This window comes from Gorilla gorilla, chromosome 2, assembly GCF_029281585.2.
Source record: "Gorilla gorilla gorilla isolate KB3781 chromosome 2, NHGRI_mGorGor1-v2.1_pri, whole genome shotgun sequence".
Taxonomy (NCBI): Eukaryota; Metazoa; Chordata; class Mammalia; order Primates; family Hominidae; genus Gorilla; species Gorilla gorilla.
Genome location: NC_086017.1, coordinates 132,378,602 through 132,400,892, shown reverse-complemented (window position 1 = coordinate 132,400,892; position 22,291 = coordinate 132,378,602). Strand labels below are relative to the sequence as shown.

General features: G+C 38.8%; 1 protein-coding gene across 8 annotated transcripts in view; it reads left to right on the top strand.

Annotated features, from left to right (window-relative positions):
• The window catches only part of POLQ (DNA polymerase theta), a 116,871-nt gene that overhangs the window by 6,750 nt on the left and 87,830 nt on the right, over window positions 1–22,291 (top strand). For all 8 annotated transcript variants that reach the window (XR_010132908.1, XM_055383755.2, XM_063704094.1 and 5 more), the window contains 5 exons: window positions 2,096–2,204; window positions 6,081–6,300; window positions 9,468–9,615; window positions 16,797–16,943; window positions 18,883–19,095. Coding sequence is in view for 7 of the 8 variants with exons in the window: in XM_055383755.2 (XP_055239730.2) it covers window positions 2,096–2,204; window positions 6,081–6,300; window positions 9,468–9,615; window positions 16,797–16,943; window positions 18,883–19,095 (837 nt within the window). In the remaining variant the exon portion in view is untranslated. The remainder of the gene's footprint in view (window positions 1–2,095; window positions 2,205–6,080; window positions 6,301–9,467; window positions 9,616–16,796; window positions 16,944–18,882; window positions 19,096–22,291) is intronic.

The following is a 22,291-nucleotide window of genomic DNA, read 5'->3' as shown; positions in this document are numbered from 1 at the left end:
GCAAGAATTGGCATCTGTAATGTTAGGAACGCTGTGTGTATAAGTTTTGTGTCCTGCTGCTGTTATTGACTCCGTTACGTTGCATTTTTGTACTTTACAAAACGTAGAGGATATCCTTGAGCCCTCAATAATTTCTCCTTGCTTCTTTCCTATCTAAATTTTACCAGGAATAGAAGGAAGCCTGCCGGGCCAGATCTGCCATTTTGCAGTTAGTGTATATGGGTTTTTGTTATTATATTCTGCTGCTATGATGGCTATTTTGGGCTTGGACCCAGAGTCTACCATTCGGCATGGAAATGGTAGGAAGCTAAAGAAACTGACACTCTATTTGAGCTTGGGATTATGGGAAGATTTTCTATCTTAATGCATTTTTTTGCCATTATGGAAAGGCCATTATGTAGAGGTAGCAACAGGAATAGAAGGATTGCAGCAGCAGAAGTAGCAAGAATATCAGCTAATTATTGAGAACCTGGTGAACTTAAAAATACCATGGTAAAGTTATGGTAGGGTAGGGGTGGAGGGTGGGAATCAGACATAGGCTATGCTCCATAAAGCTTGGAGAGATAAATTGCAATTGATTTGTATCAGAATTGTCTTATTACTTGTGACCCCATTGGAGTTTAAATATTTGAGAGTTGCAATAGACTCGTAGTAAGTGCTATTTCCAATGTACCTAGCACAGTGCCTGGCACACGGCAGGCAGAATACTTTTTTTTTTTTTGGTGAATGAATGAATAAGTGCTAAAATAACTTATCAGACAGTACAATTTTGGAGACAGCTTATTGATAGGAAAAAGAACATCATGTGTCATTAGGAAGTTTCCTATTGTCTCCTTGAATTCCTTTTCACCAGAAAGTTGTCTTTTGGTGGGGAGAATTTGGGGTGGGGAGAATACCAGTGCATGTGGAAACTATGTTGTTATGAAAATGTTTAACTAAAGAAAGTATTAGTTGATACTGAATTTTCAGTAATTCTTAAGAATTATTCCAAGTGTATACATTGGTTAAATTCTCCAAGTAGTGAAGGACATTGTGATCATATTTATGTTTTGCAGTATGATGACTCACTAGCCTACCATATTAAAAAAAAATCTCTTAAAATTGTTTTTTTCTTCTGGACCCTCTTATGTTTTTTCTAAGCTACTTTCTAACATAAGTATGTATGTTTTCCCACTGAAAAGTCAATACGTTGACAACTGACGTAGATGTCTTTGATATTTCATTGTATGTTTATTTTGGTGAAGTTGCCAATTTAGAAGAGTAATGAGAGGCAGTTTTCCCTGGGTTTGTTTAGCCCTGAGTAAGCTAATAATTGATTTTTAGATCCAGTATACCTTGTAGTACGACTGCCTGTAATACCTGAAACATCTTGGAAAAGAATTGCCCATTATAAGGAATATGATTTTTGATTTATGGTTTGAAGTTTGCATCACTTGCAATGTATTATATAGTGTATTATATCTTATATCACTGTGTGGGAAAGTTAGAAAATAAGTAAATACTTTCTATTGCTATTTTTGATGGAAGGAAGTGGAGCTGTTGTGATTTCTCTAGGTCCCATTTGTTTTTCTCTTGTCTATTATCTACTTCTGGAGGCAAGAGTTGGCATCTCAATATCTTATTTCAAAGATATTGAGTCTTTTAAATGTCTTCTTGGCGCAGTCATAAAAAGAATGAAATCATGTCCTTTGTAGCAAAGCCACATGGATGCAGCTGGAGCCATTATCCTAAGCCAATTAACGCAGGAACAGAAAACCAAGTACCACATGTTCTCACTCGTAAGTGGGAATTAACCTTTGAGTACTCATGAACATAAAGATGGCGACAACAGAAACTGGGGACTACTAGAAGGGAACAAGAGTTGAAAAACTAACTATTTAATAATAGGGTACTATTGCTAAGTACCTGGGTGATGGGATCATTTGTATCCAAACCTCAGCATTACACAATATACCCAGGTAACAGACCTTCACATGTACCCCCAAATCTAAAAGTCGACATAAAGGAAATTAAATACAGTGAAATAAAAATTGGAAAAAGATTCTTCATGGATGTGACATTCTGTAAAAACCTAGTATCTGGAAAATCTTTTTAGGAATGGTGGTTGTGGATGAATTACATATGCTGGGAGACTCTCACCGAGGGTATCTGCTGGAACTTTTGCTGACCAAGATTTGCTATATTACTCGGAAATCAGCATCTTGGTAAGTACGTGAAATAACTGAGTTCCTGAGATTTCAAACAATGTTGAGAAAGTGTCTGAAAAATGCATGAGTTAAATAAATTAAGGGAGTGTAATATTTTTCTTATTGAGAAAACTTATGTATAGTAGTTTGTTTTTGTTCCAGAAGTCAGTCCAGGCATGGTGGCTGACACCTGTAATCCCAGCACTTTGGAAGGCTGATGTGGGAGGATCACTTGAGCCTGAGTTCCAGACCAGCCTGGGCAACACAGTGAGACCCCATTTCTATAAATAATAAAAAAAATTAGCTGGGCATGGTGGCACACACCTGTAGTCCCAGCTTCTCAGTAGGCTGAGGCAGGAGGATTACTTAAGCCCAAGAGTTCCAGGCTGCAATGAGGTATGATTGTGCCACTTTACTCTAGCCTGGGCAACAGAGCAAGACCATGTCTCTAACAACAACAGAAAAAGTATTTCAGGTTGAAACTGATTTTAGATTACTGTGTAAACATTCTTAATTTTCTGACTGCTCACCTTTCAATGTATATATTTTTATTATAGATTTTTAAAAATCTAGTTTCTGTATTTGTCATCTATATATATATAAGTAGTCAGGCTAATTTTGAAAAAAATATTATTTTTTTTAGCCCTCACTTCTCAGAGGCAACTACCTTTCAACTCTTCTAGCTTTTTAAAAATATTTACAGCAGCATCTCTAATTGTGGCTACTTAATTTTTTAAATTTCAGACCTTATATCTTGACTTTTACTATGAAAGATGAAGATCTAGCTTTCTTTTAAATTTTTTACTAACCACTACCCAATCTTCTCCCTTCTCTGCAGTCTCTCCTTATCCTCTCATTATCTTCCTGTTCTTCAAATATAGTTATGTTATGATTTTGCTTAGATCATTATTCAGTGTTACACTATTATGACTATATAAATGACATTGGTAACTGGGCTATAGTATAATATGATTACTTTTGCTTTTCTAAACAACTTTTTGTTTTCTCTGAAATTAATAACTGTCTTTTTTGTTTGATGGCTTGGTTTTCCAGATACTTACTGCTAATTTATCCCTAGCCTCCTCCCCAGTTGTGTATTCTACCACATTTACTATTCTGCCAGTCATCTTCTTGAAGATTTTCCTGAAGCCCTTCAAGTTGTTCCAATCTAGTTAGGTGGTTAATCTATATATGTGCTATATAGCAATCATCTTGGGATTCCCTTCCCCCTACCAATTTTTTGACCATATGTCTGTCTTGATTTACCATCTCATTTTGGTGGGAATATCTTCCAGGAACTTCTACTTTATTTCAGTGAACACACATAGGTATAAACTTTTTGAGAACTTGCATGTCTGAAAATGCCTCATAATTCCTTCTTTTTTTTTTTTTTTTGAGATGGAGTTCCGCTCTTTTGCCCAGGCTGGAGTGAAGTGGCGTGATCTTGGCTCACTGCAACCTCCATCTCCCGGGTTCAAGCGATTCTTCTGCCTGAGCCTCCTGAGTAGCTGGGATTATAGGTGCCTGCCACCACACCCAGCTAATTTGTGTATTTTTAATAGAGACAGGGTTTCACCATGTTGGCCAGGCTGGTCTCGAACGCCTGACCTCAGGTGATCTACCCACCTCGGCCTCCCAAAGTGCTAGGTTTATAGGCATGAGCCACCGTGCCCGGCCTCCATAATTATGGACTATCCAGGTATAAAAGTCAAGATTAGAAATACTTTTCCTTCAGAGTTGTCAAGGCATTACTTCATTTTCTCATTGCTATTGAGAAATTCAGTGCTATGCTGGTTTTTCATCCTTTGTAAACAATTTTTTAAATTCTGTCTGGGAATTTTTAGGCACTCCTCTTTTTCCACAGTGCTGTGAAATTTCATACTGATGTGTGTTGGTGTTGGTCTATTTTTAGTCATTGTGCTGGGTACTCAATAGATTCTTTTCAGTTAAGGGAGAATTGAACACATCTCTCTTGTGATAGAACAAGCAGATAACCATCTATATCCCAAATCACTAGGGATATAGAAAATCTGATTAATATAATCAGCAAATTTGACCTAATGGATATATATTGAACAATTACCTCAAAACAGCAGAGTACCTGTGTGTTTGAGTTACACGTGGAACATTTATTAAAAAGTTTTCCATATGCTGGACCATAAAGCAAGTCTTAACATATTTTAATGGATTCATATCATTTATTTTCTAACAACAGTGAATTTAGCTATAAGAAAAGCATAACTAGGAAATGTCTACATGACTAGAAATAAACACATTTTTGACACACTTTTAGATCAAAAAAGTAATCACAACAGAAGTTAGAAAATAGTTTGAACTGAAAGTATAATAAAAATATTTCTTAACAAAACTTGTGAAGGGCAGCAGAAGTTGTTTTTAAAAGGAAATTGATAGCATAAAGTATATATATTATTAAGGAAGAGAGACTGAGAATCAATTATTTAATTATCCATCCCAATAACTTAGAAAAAAGGCCAAGCATGGTGGCTCATGCCTGTAATCCCAGCACTTTGGGAGGCCAAGGCAGGCAGATCACTTGAGACCAGTTCTAGATGAGCCTGCCCAACATGGCAAAACCCTGTCTCTACTAAAAATACAAAATTTGGCTGGGCATGGTGATGCATACCTGCAATCCCAGCTACTCAGGTGGCATAAGAATCACTTGAACCCTGGAGGTAGAGGTTGCCATAAGCCAAGATCGTGCCTTTGCACTCCAGCCTGGGTGACAGAGCTAGACCCTGTCTCAAAAAAAAAAAAGTAAAATAATGGAACAGAAAGCTTGATAAACTAATAAAAACAGAGCAAAAAATGAAAGAGGAAATTCACTATCCAGACATTTAAAAATTCTAGAAATGAATAAGAAAAACACAACCCACTATATCAATGGACAAAAAAACAGGTTTTTGAAACAGTATCGGCTGGGCGTGGTGGCTCATGCTTGTAATTCCAACACTTTGGGAGGCTGAGGTGGGTGGATCACGAGGTCAGGAGATCGAGACCATCCTGGCTAACATGGTGAAAACCCGTCTCTACTAAAAATACAAAAAATTAGCCAGGCGTGGTGGTGGGCGCCTGTAGTCCCAGCTACTTGGGAGGCTGAGGCAGGAGAATGGCAGGAGCCCAGGGGATGGAGCTTGCAGTGAGTGGGCGACAGAGCAAGACTCCGTCTCAAAAAAAAAAAAGGGTATCCACATGGTTCATACACATGAAGTGATGCTCAGTAGTCTCATTGGTTATCAGGGAACTGTAAATTACTTCTTCAAAGAAATACTGGCTGGGCACAGTGGCTCACACCTGTAATCCCAGCACTTTGGGAGGCCGAGGTGGGTAAATCACAAGGTCGGGAGTTCGAGACCAGCCTGGCCAACACAGTGAAACCCTGTCTCTGCTAAACATACAAAAATTAGCCAGGTGTGGTGGTACACACCTGTAGTCCCAGCTACTTCGGAGGCTAAGGCAGGAGAATCACTTGAACCTGGGAGGTGGAGGTTGCAGTGAGCCGAGACAGGTCCATTGCACTCCAGCCTGGGTGACAGAGCAAGACCCTGTCTAAAAAGAGAGAAATACTACCACGTACTGTCTATAACTGCCAACATTAAAAAGATTGACAATACCAAGTGGTGAGAAGATTATGGAACAATAGAAAACACAGATTGTGGAGGTGTTACTTTGGAAAACAATGTGGGATTATGTACTAAAATTGAAGATATTCTGTGACTCAGTAATCTGTGGCTCAGTACTTTTATTCTTAGGTATATATCCTAAAGAAATGTATGCATGTGTGTATCAAAGGGCATAGCCAAGAATATTGTTAGCAACACTAATTATTAATGTATTATATATCTTTTAATGTTCTTTTCATTTGTTTTTTTACAGTCAGGCAGATCTAGCCAGTTCTCTGTCTAACGCTGTGCAAATCGTTGGCATGAGTGCTACCCTTCCTAATTTGGAGCTTGTGGCTTCCTGGTTGAATGCTGAACTCTACCATACCGACTTTCGCCCTGTACCGCTTTTGGAGTCAGTAAAAGTTGGAAATTCCATATATGACTCTTCAATGAAACTTGTGAGGGAATTTGAGCCCATGCTACAAGTGAAGGTAAATCAATATATTTACATCACTACTATTTGTATCTGTGTGTTTGATTTCATTTTCTAGCAAATTGCTAACAAATTCTGAATGATGTAATTGGGAGTTACATATACATTAGGATTAATATTAAGCTAATTGGTTTCCTCTTAAAGAATTGGTGGTGAGCTGGGTGTGGTGGCTGACGTCTGTAATCCCAACATTTTGGGAGGCCAAGGCGGGTGGATCACTTGAGGTCAAGAGTTAGAGACCATCATGGCCAACATGTGAAACCCTGTCGCTACTAAAAATACAAAAATTAGCTGGGTGTGGTGGTGGGCGCCTGTAATCCCAGCTACTCGGGAGGCTGAGGCAGGAGAATTGCTTGAACATGGGAGGCAGAGGCTGCAGTGAGCCGAGATCATGCCACTGCACTCCAGCCTGGGCAACAGAGTAAGACTCCGTCCCCCACCAAAAAAAATATTGGCAGTGATGGTGAGAGAGGAAATGTAGTTGTACCTTTAATTTAAATAAATAATTGTTTCCTGATATATAATATAAACATTTTAAAAAAATAACTGATCTTGTAGCGTTTTCTTTTTACTGGGAAAAGATTTTCTTATGGTTTAGTTTACACTAACTGCTAGTGTGCAAGATTAACTTTTTTGTTAAATGGTAGGTATAATATATAGTAGAGTGAAAAGAATATTGTTTTCGTAGTCTGATAGATCTACCTCTGATACTTAATAGAGATACTTGATATGGCTGAGATAGTAGTTGAATCACAAAACCTATCTGAACCTCATATCTTCACCTATTAAATAGGATATTAAATCCCTATCTTGAATATTGTAAGAATTAAATATGATTTTTAAAAATTATCTGGTATCTAGAAAGTTACTTGATAAATAAGTACCCTCCCATACTCCCAAATACACTTTAATCCTGAGGTTAAAGAACTGACTCATGTACATTGGTGGAGTGAGGCATCTGCTGTTTTTGTGCAGAGTTGTGCCTCTGAGTACTAAAACAGCTAAGGGTCATTTTAGAATTGGAAATAGAATTGGAAATTCATGTGTTTCACTAAGTACCTAGGTATGCATTTGTAGCTTCTGCATACTTGGTATGGAATCTTGCTTGCTTTGCTCTGTGCCCCATATTTCGCCTGGCTATGCCTTGGTTACTTCAATACATTTATGTGTGAACACATTCATTTGCTCTCCTGTTAATTTTTTTCTTCTTTTACCATGTCTGTGCCTCCACCCTTTTGAACCACTTATATTTCTTACCTGGATTATTGAAATATTTCCTAATTGTTCTCTCTGCTTCTGCCCTTGTCCCTTTCAGTCTGTGCTTACAGGAGCTAGTGATCTATTTAAAATGAACATCAGATCATGTTACCCTTCTTCTCAGAAACTTGCAGTGGCTTTCTGTTTCATTTAGAATAAAAGCCAGTGTCTTTTTAGTAGTCTATAAGGTCCTACATGATCTACATCCCCCACCCCTCTTAGTGCTCTGACTCTATCTACTATGTTCCCTCTCACTTCCTTCACACTGGCCTCTGCTGTTTTTTAATACATCAAGAGTTTCTGGCCTCAGGTTCTCTTTTTCTAGAATACTTTCCCCTTAGGGCCATCAGTGTGGTTTACTCTTTCACCTTTGGACTTTTTTACTCAAATGTCACCATCTTAGACCTTCCCTGGCCAACTTGTCTAAATTATAGTGTTCTCCCTTACATGGTCTCTATTTCTTTTCCCTTAGCACTTTTCAAAACCAAACATATTATTATTATTATTATTTTTGAGATGGAGTTTTGCTCTTGTTGCCCAGGCTGGAGTGCAATGGCGTGATCTCAGCTCACCGCAACCTCCGCCTCCCGGGTTCAAGCGATTCTTTTGCCTCAGCCTCCCGAGTAGCTGGGATTACAGGCATGCACCACCATGCCCAACTAATTTTGTATTTTTACTAGAGGCGGAGCTTCTCCATGTTGGTCAGGCTGGTCTCGAGCTCCCGACCTCAGGCCTCGGCCTCCCAAAGTGCTGGGATTACAGGAGTGAGCCACTGCGCCCTGTCCCTTATGTATTTTACTTACCTCATATTTGTAATTATCTATCTCTTCCTACTGGAGTAGAAACATTATGAGGGTAGAGCTTTTTTTCTGCTTTGTTCGCAGCTCCATCCCCAGTACCTAGAACAATATTTGACATATAGTAAATATTTGTTTAATGAGTGAATAGATGGATGCATTAATCGAGTTTTTAATACATACATTGACATACTTCCAGTATGGAGAACTTGCAGGGCCACCACAGTGGATTCACACATGCCCTTTTGTTCATTTGAAATGTGTTGCCTTTCATTGAGATAATGTTTCCCCACCTTCACATCTCAGCTAAATTGTTTTCTCAGGACAATTTTTCTTTCAGGTCTTTCTGTCAAATATGAGGCCTCAAAACACCGTAAAACTCTCTTTTAATGGTATATATTATTGTTGTATTTTATATTTATTTATTTAGTACAGATGCTCTTCTACTTATGATAGGGTTATATCCTGATAAACTCATTGTAAGTTGAAAATGCCTTTAATACATTTAACCTACTGAATATCATAGCTTAGCCTAGCCTACCTTAAATGTTCTCAGAACATTTACATCAGCTTATAGTTGGGCAAAATCATTTAGCACAAAGCCTGTTTTATAATAAAGTGTTGAATATCTTATAATTTAATGAATACTGTGCTGAGAGTGAAAAATAGAAGAGTTGTGTGGGCACCCAAAGTATGGTTTCTATTGAGTGCATACTGCTTTTGCACCATTGTAAAATAAAAAAAATCATAAAGTCCAATCATTTTAAGTTGAGGACATCTGTATTTTAATGTGTCTCTTGGTGAGACTATAAACCCCTTGACTATTAGGATCTTGACTTTCTTTTTACTCAATATTGTATTCCCATTGCCTGAGGGTTGGAGCTCAGTAAATATTAGTTGAATGAATAGTAAGTATTTCTTTCACCTTTCATCGTTAGGAGTTTATTTTTTCTTCTTTTTTTTCCTTTCTTTTGTTATTGACTTTGTAACTGATTTTCATTATGCCTTAAAGAAGAAAAAGCTTCCCCAGAAAGGAAAATGAATGCTTTTAAACTGATGTGAGAATCTTTTGAAAGTACCACTAAAGTGGTTATTTATCTTTCTGTTTTAGGGAGATGAGGACCACGTTGTTAGTTTATGTTATGAGACGATTCGTGATAACCATTCAGTATTACTTTTTTGTCCATCAAAGAAATGGTGTGAGAAGCTGGCAGATATCATTGCTCGAGAGTTTTATAATCTACATCATCAAGCTGAGGGTGAGTTATGGATGGAAAGGAAAGCCTTCATGCTTAGTACATTTGCTTGAAAGTAATGGTAGTGATTATATTAACAAAAACATGGCTTTTGTTCATCATTGTCACTGCCTGCCCACTAGGTGGTATCCTTTTTACCAAACTGTGCTTTTGTGATTCTAATCATATTCCATCCATAGTATAGACTATGTATACACACACATGCTTAGACTAATCAGCTTTAGATTTTTAGAATACTGGGTATATACTATAGTTCTTTATCAGGGATCCATGGGCTTTAAGAGTTTGATCTTTGGAGCCCCTAAATTGGATGCAAAACTTCACATGTAGACATTTCTTTGGGAAAAGTAACCATATCTTTCTTTATATTTCCAAAGGAATGTGTAACTCTGAAAAGAATCATACACACATACATACATATGTATAAGTTGACCCTTGAATGACATGGGTTTGAATTGTGTGTGTTCATTTATATGTGGATTTTTTTTCAATACATAATATATTAGAAAATATTTTGGTGATTTGTGTTAATTTGAAAAAACTGACAAGCTATGTAGCCTAGAAACATGAAAACATTAAAAAACAAAAAGAAAAAGGTATGTCATGTAGCCTAAAACATATGTAGATACTAGTCTATTTTATCACATCCTACCTTAAAATATACACAAATCTATTATTATTTATTATTATTTTTTGAGACAGAGTCTCGCACCGTCACTTAGGCTGGAATACAATGGCATGATCTCGGCTCACTGCAACCTCTGCCTCCTGGGTTCAAGTGATTCTTCCATCTTAGCCTCCCCAGTAGCTGGGATTACAAGCACCCGCCATCATGCCTGGCTAATTTTTGTATTTGTGTAGAGATGAGGTTTCACCATGTTAGCCAGGATGGTCTTGAACTCCTGATCTGAAGTGATCCGCCTGCCTTGGCCTCCCAAAATGCTGGGATTACAGGCATGAGCCACTGTGCCCGGCCCAAATCTTTTATTAAAAATTAAAATTTCTGCCAGGCATGGTGGCTCATGCCTGTAATCCCAGCACTTTGGGAGGCTGAGGAGGGTGGATCACCTGAGGTCAGGAGTTTGAGACCAGCCTGGCTAACATAGTGAAACCCCGTTTCTACTAAATACAAAAATTAGCTGGGTGTGGTGGTGCACGCCTGTAATCCCAGCTACTCGGGAGGCTGAGGTGGGAGAATCACTTGAACCTGGGAGGCAGAGGTTGCAGTGAGCTGAGATCGTGCCATTGCACTCCAGCTTGGGCAACAAGAGCGAAACTCCATCTCAAAAAAAAAAAAAAAAATTAAAATTTCCAGCCCAGCCAACATAGTGGAACCCCATCTCTCCTAAATACAAAAATTAGCTGGATGTGATGGCGGGCACCTGTAATCCTACCTACATGGGAGGATAAGGCAGGAGAATCACTTGAACCTGGGAGGTGGAGGCTGCAGTGAGCCGAGATCGCGCCACTTTACTGTAACCTAGGTGACAGTGAGACCCTCTCTCGAATAAATAAATAAATATTTATCAAAACTTATGCACACAGACACAGACCATACATGGCCCCATTCACAGAAGAAAAATGTAAACAAATGTAAAGAGGCAGTGTTAAATCATAACTGCATGAAATTAACTGTAGTATATACTGTACTACTACTGTAATAATTTTATAGCCACCTCCTGCTGCTGTTGCAGTGAGCTCACGTGTTGTGAGTATGCACTTAAAATATGACGCTTATCATCTTCATATGAGCAGTTTGCGTCTCATAAATTGCATATTGCAGTAAAAAGTAATTTATCATGTTTCTCATGTACTTTTCATCATATTTAGTGCAGTACTGTAAACCTTGAATAATACCATGGGACCAATTTGAGGTGCCACTAGTGATGCTGGAAGTGTTCCGAAGAAGCAGAGAAAAGTAGTGGCATTCTAAGAAAAAATTGAATTGCTTGCTATGTACCATAAGTTGAGGTCTGCAGCTGCATTTACTATTTTAAGATAAATGCATCGAGCTTAAGTACTACTGTAAAAAAAGAAGGAAATTTGTGAAGCTATTGCTGCAGCTTTGCACATTTTATGAAATACTTCTTCATCTGATTTTGAAAATGCAGTTTTATGTGGCTGCAGGATCACTATATGAAAGGCATACCTGCTGGGTGAGGTGGCTTACGTCAATAATTCCAGCACTTTGGAAGGCCAAGGCAGGAGGATCACTTTTGTCCAGGAGTTCGAGACCAGCATAGGCAACATAGTGAGACCTTATCTCTACAAAAGTTAAAAAATTAGGCCGGACATGGTGGTTCACACCTGTAATCCCAGCACTTTGGGAGGATGAGGTGGGCGGATCACCTGAGGTCAGGAGTTTGAGACCAGCCTGGACAACATGGTGAAACCCCGTCTCTACTAAAAAATATAAAAATTAGCCAGGCGTGGTGGTGCATGCCTGTAGTCCCAGCCACTTGGGAGGCTGAGGCAGGAGAATTGCTTGAACCTGGGAGGCAGAGGTTGCAGTGAGCCGAGATCGTGCCACCGCACTCCAGCCTGGGCGACAGAGCGAGACTCCATCTCAAAAAAAAATAGCCAGGTGTGGTGATGTGTTCCTATAGTTCCAGCTACTTGGGAGGCTGAGGTGGGAGGATCGTTTGAGCCTGGGAGGTAAAGGGTGCAGTCAGCCATGATCGTGCCACTGTGCTCAGCTCAGTCTGGGTGGCAGAGTGAGATCCTGTTGCCACAGATGCACGTGCCTGCGTGTGCACACACACACACACATACAGAGACAAACACACACAGAAGAAATGCATACCTATAGACTCTACTATGATTTGAGAAAAAATGAAGTCCATATGGCAACTTAAAGCAAAAGGATCTAAAGCTGGAGAATTTAATGCCAGCAAAAGATGGTTGGATAATTTTAGAAAGAGGTTTATATGTGGATTTTTTTCAATACATAATATATTGGAAAATTTTTTGGTGATTTGTATGAATTTGAAAAAATGTCAAGATAACAGGAGATGCAAGACCAAGAGGCTGCAGATGAGTTCCAAGATACCATTAAGAAAATTATTGAGGAGAAAGGATATCTGCCTGAACAGATTTTTAATGCAGATGGAAGTGCCCTATTCTGAGAAAAAAAAAATTGCCACAAAGAACCCATTTATTAGTAAGAAAGAGAAGAAAGCACCAGGATTTAAGGCAGGAAGGGATAGGCTAACTCTTGTTTTGTGCAAATGCAGTTGGGTTTACGATCAGGACTACTCATGTCTATAAAACAGCTAATACTCAAGCCTTAGAGGGAATAGATAAACACTGGTTGCCAGTCTTTTGGTTGTACAAGGACTGGAGAGTGAGAACCCTTTCTCTGGATTCATTTCATCAATGCTTTGTCTCTGAAGCCAGGAAATACATTGCCAGTAAGGGACTGCCTTTTAACTTTCTTTTGATATTGAACAATGCCTTGGGCCATCCAGAACCCCATGAGTTCAACACTTAAGGCATCAAAGTGATCTACTTACCCCCAAACACAGCATCTCTAATTTGGTCTGTAGATCAAGGGGTCATGAGGACGTTTAAAGCTCATTACGCACTGTACTCTAGGGAAAGGACTGTCAACATTATGGAAGAGAACCCTGATAGAACCTTGTGAAAGTCTTGAACGAAAATCATGAAAAAGATTGTGAAAATGGCAAAAAAAGGTGGAGGTACAAACGAAATCATGAAAAAGATTGTGAAAATGGCAAAAAAAGGTGGAGGTACAAACGAAATCATGAAAAAGATTGTGAAAATGGCAAAAAAAGGTGGAGGTAAAGGGTTTCAAGATATGAATCTTGGAGAAATTCAAGAGCTAGTAGACACCGCACCAGAGGAATTAACAGATGACTTGAAGGAAAGGAGTGCTTCCAAACAAGTGCCGGATGATGAGTAAGAAGACACAGAAGAAGCAGTACCAGAAAACAAGTTGACATTGGACAATTTGGCAGGATTCTAATTATTCAAGACTGCTTTTGACTTTTTTTATGGCACGGACCCTTCTATGATATCGGCACTGAAACGACAGCAAATGGCGAAAGGATTGCTACCATATATAAACGTTTTTAGAGAATGAAAAAGCAAAAACAGGCAGAAATTATAATGTATTTGCGTAAAGTTACACCAAGCGTGCCTGCCTCTACTGCCACCACTTCTGCCTCTGCCACCCCTGAGACAGCAAGATGAACCCCTTCTGTTTCTCCTTCATCAGCCTACTCAAGGTAAAGATGATGAAGATGAAGACTTCTATGATGATCTACTTCCAGTTAATGAATAGTAAATGTATTTTCTCTTTTTTGTTTTCTTTTTTTTTTTTTTTGAGACGGAGTCTTGGTCTTTTGCCCAGGCTGGAGTGCAGTGGCGCTATCTTGGCCCACTGCAAGCTCCGCCTCCCAGGTTCATGCCATTCTCCTGCCTCAGCCTCCCGAGTAGCTGGGACTACAGGTGCCCACCACCACGCCCAGCTAATTTTTTGTATTTTTAGTAGAGACAGGGTTTCACCGTGTTAGCCAGGATGGTCTCGATCTCCTAACCTCGTGATCCACCCGCCTCGGCCTCCCAAAGTGCTGGGATTACAGTTGTGAGACACCGCCTATTAGTAGTTAACTTTTGGGGAAGTCAAGTTGTGTGCAGATTTTTGACTGGGGGTTTCTGTGTTTCTAACTCCTGTGTTGTTTGACAGTCAACTCGTGTGTATGTGTGTGTGTGTGTGTATTTATACACAAATATACACGCACATGCATGTATATACAAATGTATTTTAAAATAAGCTCTGAGGTATTATTTATAAGAAAATGTAACCATTTTGTATGTATATGATAAATTTTAACATATGCATACATCTGTTTAACCATAATATAATCAACACCTAGAACATTTTCATTACCCTAAAATATTCTCTTTTCTTTTGCTGTCTCTTCCCTCTATTCCAGACTTAGGCAACTGTTGATCTCTGCTTGCTGTCACTTTAGATTACTTGTGCTTTTCTAAAAATTCCATGTAAATGAAGTCATACAGTATGTATGTGTCTTTTGTATCTAGCTTGCTTTCACTCAGCCTGGTGTGACTGATGTTCACCCAGGTTGTTAATTTATCAGTTTGTTCCTTTTTTGTTGCCAGATGGTGATCTAGTATATACTAATGGCTATAATCATAGTATATATTTTTACTGATTCTAGAGTGAACACTGTTGCCTCACTATTTTTACTAGTCTGTGGTGCTCAAGATAAATACAAGGAAGACAGGGACCAGTTCTAGTCACAGAATATTAGGATATTTTATTAATTAATTATACCAGTCACATCATGAGGATAAGTGATGGAAATCTCAAGCCTAGCTCTAACAAGTAAACTTTGCCTGAAGTTTATATTGGGTAGGCTGTTGTCTAACAGTGTATTATCTCTTCCAGTTTCCCCTTAACTTTCTACACCGGGTTAGCTTATTTCCTTACATTTTGCCATGGCCATTTATAATCCTTAATAACCAGAATCATCATCATTTTCTTTTCTTGAGATTTTGTTATCTTGGTTTGTAGCAGTGGTTCCCAAATGCTCCTGCTTGGACTGGAGCCTGGTCTATGATGAGATTTTTATCAGAAAAATAAAGACAAGGCAGCACATTATTTATAAAGCTGCAGTTTACATTCTGAAATTATTCCTACTCATTTTTTAATGTTAAATGTCTTTTTTTGAAGTAAAAATATTGATAGATAAGGTTTTAAAAAATTAATTGCCCTCAGCAAAATAAAACATTGGCAACTCTCTGTGATTCCTTAAAATTTTTTAAAAAGTTTACCTAAAAATTTAAAAATGTATGAAATATAAGATACATATTTAAATATACATATTTTTACTTCCAACTGACATATAATAATTCTAGAACATACATTTATTTATTTTTCTTTTTGTTTTTTTGTTTTTGTTTTTGTTTTGAGACAGGGTCTTGCTCTGTTGTCCAGGATGGAATGCAGTGGCATGATCTCAGCTCACTGTAATCTCTACCTCATGGGCTCAAGTGATCCTCCCACTTCAGCCTCCCGAGTAGCTGGGGCTATAGGTGCATGCCACCATGCCTGGCTAATTTTTTTGTATTTTTTTTTAGAGATGGGATTTTGCCACACTTCCCAGGCTGGTCTCAAACTCCTGGATTCAAGTGATCTGCCCACTTTGGCCTCCCAAAGTTCTGGGATTACGGGTGTCAGCCACCATGCCCAGCCATATATTTACTGTTTATAAAAAGTTTTACAAGTTCAAATATCCAAAAATCTGGAAATTTTTAAAGACAACATATAAGTATGTAAAGCTTTTACTGCATATAAGAAAGTTAAGGCTGGGTGGTGGCTCATGCCTGTAATCTCAGCACTTTGGGAGGCCAAGGTGGGAGGATTGCTTAAGCCCAGGAATTCGAAACCAGCCTGGGCAACCTAGGGAGACCCTATCTCTACAAGTGAAAAAAAAAATGCTAGCTGGACATAGTGGCTTGTGTGTCTGGTCCTAACTAACCAGGAGACTGAGGTAGGAGGATTGCTTGAGCCCAGGAGGTCGAGGCTGCCATGAGCAGGGATTGTGCCACTGTATTCCAGCCTGGGTGACAGAGTGAGACCCTGTCTCAAAAAAACGTTAAGCTCTTACTGGGGGAGAAGACAAAAAACAGAGGGTACTATTTAATTAGCTACCAGATTAATGCCAAAGAGGCAAGAATAATTTCACAGAGGAGTAGGCTTTTTCGTGACGGGATTGGTGAAACCCTCTGATACTGCTACTGCTGGTTGATGGTACACACCTTGAGCAAGGGTTTTGATTTTGGGGCTTTGAGTGGTAATCAGTATCCGTAATACTCTGCTTCCTCAGCAGGTTCCTTTGATCCCCTCCTGTGGGCTTGGTCTTACCCTTATACAGTTTCCTAAACTTTGGCGCACATTGGAATTGCCTGGGGAGATTTAAAAATTCTTCATGTCCAGGTCACATCCCACACCAATTATATAACAATGTCCAGGATTAAGAACCAGACATCAGTATTCTTAAAAGATCTCCAGGGGATTATAGTATGCAGCAGTTTCAGAACCATTCCCCTGCTATTTAGCTCTACTATGATTTAGACAGATACACTTAAAGAAGCTGAGCTAGAAGCAAATGGTGTTGATAATTTTTTTGTGACAGGATTGGTGAAACCCTCTGAATGCCCACCAGTAATTCTGGAACAAAAAGAACTCCTGGAAGTGATGGATCAGTTAAGACGTTTGCCTTCAGGACTGGACTCTGTATTACAGAAAACTGTACCATGGGGAGTAGCATTTCATCATGCAGGTATTTCATATTTATAATCTGTTATTAAGAAACCTCCAAAATTCCTCATACTGTCTTAACTTTTATATTTGTGTACATTTATTTCTTGTTAAACACACTTAATATCCTTAGATTTCTTTTTAATAAATTGTGTGGGCTGGGCGTGGTGGCTCACTCCTGTAATCCCAGCACTTTGGGAGGCCGAAGCAAGTGGATCACCTGAGATCAGGAGTTCAAGACCAGCCTGGCCAACATGGCGAAACCCCATCTCTACTAAAAATACAAAAATCAGCTGGGCATTGTGGCACGCATTGTAATTCCAGCTTCTCAGGAGGCTGAGGCAGGGAGAATTGCTTGAACCCAGGAGGCGGAGGTTACAGTGAGCCGAGATCGTGCCCCTGTACTCCAACCTGGGTGACAGAGTGAAATTGTGTGATAGATTAAACAAGAGTAAAACGAACCTCTTTCAGTTTACTTATTTGTGTATAGTAGTCTCCCCTTGTTCACTGAAGCTATGTTCCAAGACCCCCAGTGGATATCTGAAACCATAGATAGTACCAGCCCCACATATATGATGTTTTTTCATAGCATGTTAAAACTTTTAAATGCATTAGAAATGTGTGTGTGTGAGGGGGTATATATATATAATATATGGTATATAGTAGTCCTTTGTGAGGAATATGTTCCAAGATCCTCAGTGGATGCCTGAAACCACAGATAGTACCAAACCCTCTATATACTATGTTCTTTCCTATACAGTCACATTATATAGTGCCGGTAGTGTATACAGCATGGATACACTGAATAAAGGGATAATTCATGTCCTGGGTGGTAGGACATGCAATTTAAAACTTATGAGTTGCTTATTTCTGGAATTTTCCTCTTTATATTTTTGACTGGGTAACTAAAACTATAGAAAGCAAAACCACAGATGGGGGAAAACTACTATATACACACACACAGAATTTACATTGTATGTAATTTATGATGCATACTAAAAAAGTGAACACCTGTGTACCCATCACTTAATTTTAAAACTAGAACCCCAGCCCTTTAAATTTTTAAATAAAATTGAAAATGAGCCAGCTAAGTATATATTCTATACACTGTTTTTCATTTACTCATGTTTTTGTTCATCACGTATTTATGTCAGAGGTATATCTGACCAATGTGATGCATAGGCCCTGAAGATATCTTGATGAATAAGGCATATCACTACCCACAAGGAGTTCATTGTTTAGAACAGTGGTTAGCAAGTTACAGTCTGCTAGTCAAGTCTAGCCTACCATCTGTTTTTGTAAATAAAGTTTTATTGGAACACAGTCATGCCCATTTGTTCTGTTGCTGCTTTCATGTCACAGTGGCAGGGTGGAATAGTTGCAGCGGAGACCTGCTGTTTTCCACAGGAACAGGAAAAGTTTGTGGACCCCTGGTCTAGAAAATAAGATAGAGGTATACTAGAGGCAGCAGATTCTACTCTTTTTTTATTATTGTTGTTGTTGTTTTGTGAGACTGAGTCTTGCTCTGTTGCCCAGGCTGGAGTGCAGTGATGTGATCTCAGCTCACTGCAAACTCTGACTCCCAGGTTCAAGTGATTCTCCTGCCTCAGCCTCCTGATTAGCTGGGATTACAGGCACCCACCACCATGCACAGCTAATTTTTATATTTTTAGTAGAGGTGGGGTTTCACCATGTTGGCCAGGCTGGTCTCGAACTCCTGACCTCAAGCGATCCACCTGCCTCAGCCTCCCAAAGTGCTGGGATTACAGGCATGAGCCACCGCACCTGGCCAGATTATACTGTTAAAGAGGTAGACTGTGATGACTCCTTTGTCAACAGTCATAACAATAGTTTCAAAAATCTTTAGAGGCTTGAAACAGACTCTCAAATCCATTTGTAAGTGAACACTTATAATATTTTCATTATATATCAATAAATATATAAAAACCTCCTTTTTTTAGGTCTTACTTTTGAGGAGAGGGATATCATTGAAGGAGCCTTTCGTCAAGGTCTCATTCGGGTCTTGGCAGCAACTTCTACTCTTTCTTCTGGGGTGAATTTACCTGCACGTCGTGTGATTATTCGAACCCCTATTTTTGGTGGTCGACCTCTAGATATTCTTACTTATAAGCAGATGGTTGGTCGTGCTGGCAGGAAAGGAGTGGACACAGTAGGTAAGTGAGTTTGAATTTAATTGTAGCAGCATTGCCGAAGGACAGTGTCTACTTGAAATTTGGCTAGTGTCTGGCAACCTGTTTCTCATCACGCTGTATTTCTTTATTATCCAATGCACTAGTGTCATCATTTTGGATTCACTTAATATTTATAGTGAGTATGAGTTATAATTTTCTTTTTTTTTTTTTTGAGACGGAGTCTCGCTCTGTCGCCCAGGCTGCAGTGCAGTGGCGCGATCTCGGCCCACTGCAAGCTCTGCATTCCGGGTTCATGCCATTCTCCTGCCTCAGCCTCCCGAGTAGCTGGGACTACAGGCGCCTGCCACCATGCCCAGCTAATTTTTTTGTATTTTTAGTAAAGACGGGGTCTCACCATGTTAGCCAGGATGGTCTCGATCTCCTGGCCTTGTGATCCGCCTGCCTTGGCCTCCCAAAGTGCTGGGATTACAGGCTTGAGCCACCGCGCCCGGCATAATTTTCATATATATATATATATCATCAACTGTTGATTTTCTACAAATGTTGAATTAAGTTTTTCTTTCGTATTGTATACAATAAAATGATTTAGTATTATGTAAATCAAGATGACTTCTTATTACTTAGCTGGAAGATGATTTTTAATTTCTAGGTGTAGTCTACTCTTTAGCACTAATTAATTTTCACAGATGTTAGTTCAACTTGACTGGTCTCAGAAATCAGACAAGGATGCTGGGATGCACCCTCACACTTTGGGAATAGGAACTTGACATCCCATCTTTTTTCTCGAAATTGGTGCTGGCTCTGAAAAAACACCGTTTCATTTTTTTTACCTTGTATCAGCAAGTTATGATTGTTTTTACCAGCAATCCAAACAAAAGTTTTGTCTTAAGCAGTAAGGAAGAGGTTTGTTTGAATTAAATGTCAAAACGGCAGCAAATTATATTTCTAATGTGCTGTATCATTATATGTAACTAAATCATTATCAGCCTTCTAACATTGAAGAACCTTGGGAGGAACATTCCCTGCCACTTTCTACTCTAGGACATAATTGTCATCTTTCTACTCTAGGACATAATTGACTCCAATATTTTATTAGATATGTCAAAAAAAAAAACAGGCAAACAGTTCTGTGGCTACTGAAGAGAAATTAGGAAATCCAGGAGAATAAGGAAAGTGGATGGGAAATGGATATTCTGGGCAGAGGAAGCTGGGTAGTACACTGAGGAAGTAACTTTTAGAATAAACTGACTTGTCACATGAAGTCCCCAAATATGTCAGTTCTCATTATTCATGGATTCCATATTTGAATTTTCCACCTTAACAGAATTTATTCAGAATCCCGAAATAATACCTCTGGGGCTTTTGTGGACATATGCAGATCTGCGAAAAATTTGAATGTTTCCAAGCACACTTTCCCTGCTGTGGTTGAACAAGCCAAAGCTCTGCATTCTTGTTTCAGCTCTTATACTGTGAACAAGCTTCTTTTTAATGGGCTAGTTAGTGCCACATTTTTCACATTTTTGTGCTTTTAGTCGGTGATTTTGCTGTTTAACATGACCCCCAAGCAAAGTATTGAAATGGTATCTAATGTTCCCTAGTGCCTTAAGGCTGTGATGTGCCTTATGGAGAAAATATGTGATAAGTTTTCTTTAGGCATGAATTATAATGCTGTTGGCTGGAGCTCAATGTAAACAACTATGTACATTAAATAAGATGTCTTTAAACAGAAACACGCATAAAACAAGGTTTTGTATTGATGAAGTGATGAAAACGTTTTTACTAGAGGCTTGCAGGAACCTAATCATCTATTTTCCTTGGCAGCAAGGGTTCAGTATTCTGTGTTCGTGGCAACTTTATAGAACATGACTACCACAAATACCAAAAATTAACCGTAATTTATTGGTAATTGGATTAGTTAGAATATAAATTCACTGCTGTAACAAAAACCAACACAATAAGTGTTTAATAAGATAGATGTTAATTTCTTTCTCATATAACAGTAAAATTGTATTCTAGGCCTTATATGATGTAATTGTAATTTAGGCCTTATATGATGGCTGTAGTGTGTCGGGGACCTAGTCTTCTATTTTGTTTTAACATTTTCAGCAATGTAGTTTCTATCCTCGGTATATGATGGCCAGTCCAGTCTCTGTCACCACCTCTGCATTTCAGCCATCAGGAAGGGAAGATGAGGAAGCAAAGAGCATGCTCTGCCCTTTAAGGCCGCTGCTCAGAAGTTGCACATAGTATTTCTCTTCACATACAATGGGCCAGAACTTTCACATGATTACATTCCCCAACTATAAGAGAGGCTGGGAAATACAATCTTTAGCTTGTGTGGCCACATGCTCCACTAATACTTAAGAAGATGTGCATGGCTATTGGAACAGCTTTCAGTCTCAGCACCAGTAATAAATGACCCATTTACAATCCCTGAAGGGCATTGGTCAGCCTTTCTTTTAAGCCCTGAAAATTTTGATGATTTAAAAAAAAAAAAACTTCCAATTTGTTGGATTTTTCCTACAGCTGACATCAGAGACGTTTATTCTGTTTCTCTCTTACTTTACCTACAGAATATGCAGATTACATGTATATGCTTAAAAAGAGTTGAGGGAAGAGAGTGAGATTCTTCCTTCCCATTCCTATTTGCCTACCTCTGTCCATCCCCAATTTTCAGTGGACTCACACCTCTGGGGAATGGAGTATAAGTCCATTTTACATAGATAATCGTCTCTCGGGACAGAGGGTCTTTTAGTTAATGTAGAAGATAAGGAGAAATAAGACAAGAAATAAGCTGAGATCTTTTTTGCCTTGTTATGTTCTTAGCTTATATTTATTATGGGAAAGAACAATTGGAAGGTTAGTGCCCTGGGCTAATTATCAAGCCTTAAATCAGACAACATTCAAACAGAACTAAAATATACTGTAGTAAGTTCATTTCTGAGGTCTTAAAGACTTCCAAGCTTTTGATCTTGCATATCATTGTATTTCAGGATGTCATATGACTTATAACTTCAAGCTAATGAAGAATGTAGGAATATAGTGTTTTATATTCACTATGGAGACTTAAATACTTGGTCGTGCTTTTTGTATCGTGTAGCATCATTGGAAATTCTGTGCATTTTATATTCCTGGACAGCACATGGTGTTTTATTTAGATGACACTTCAGTCTTTCTATAGACTACTTAGAAGCTTCTAGTATAGGATGATGGTGCT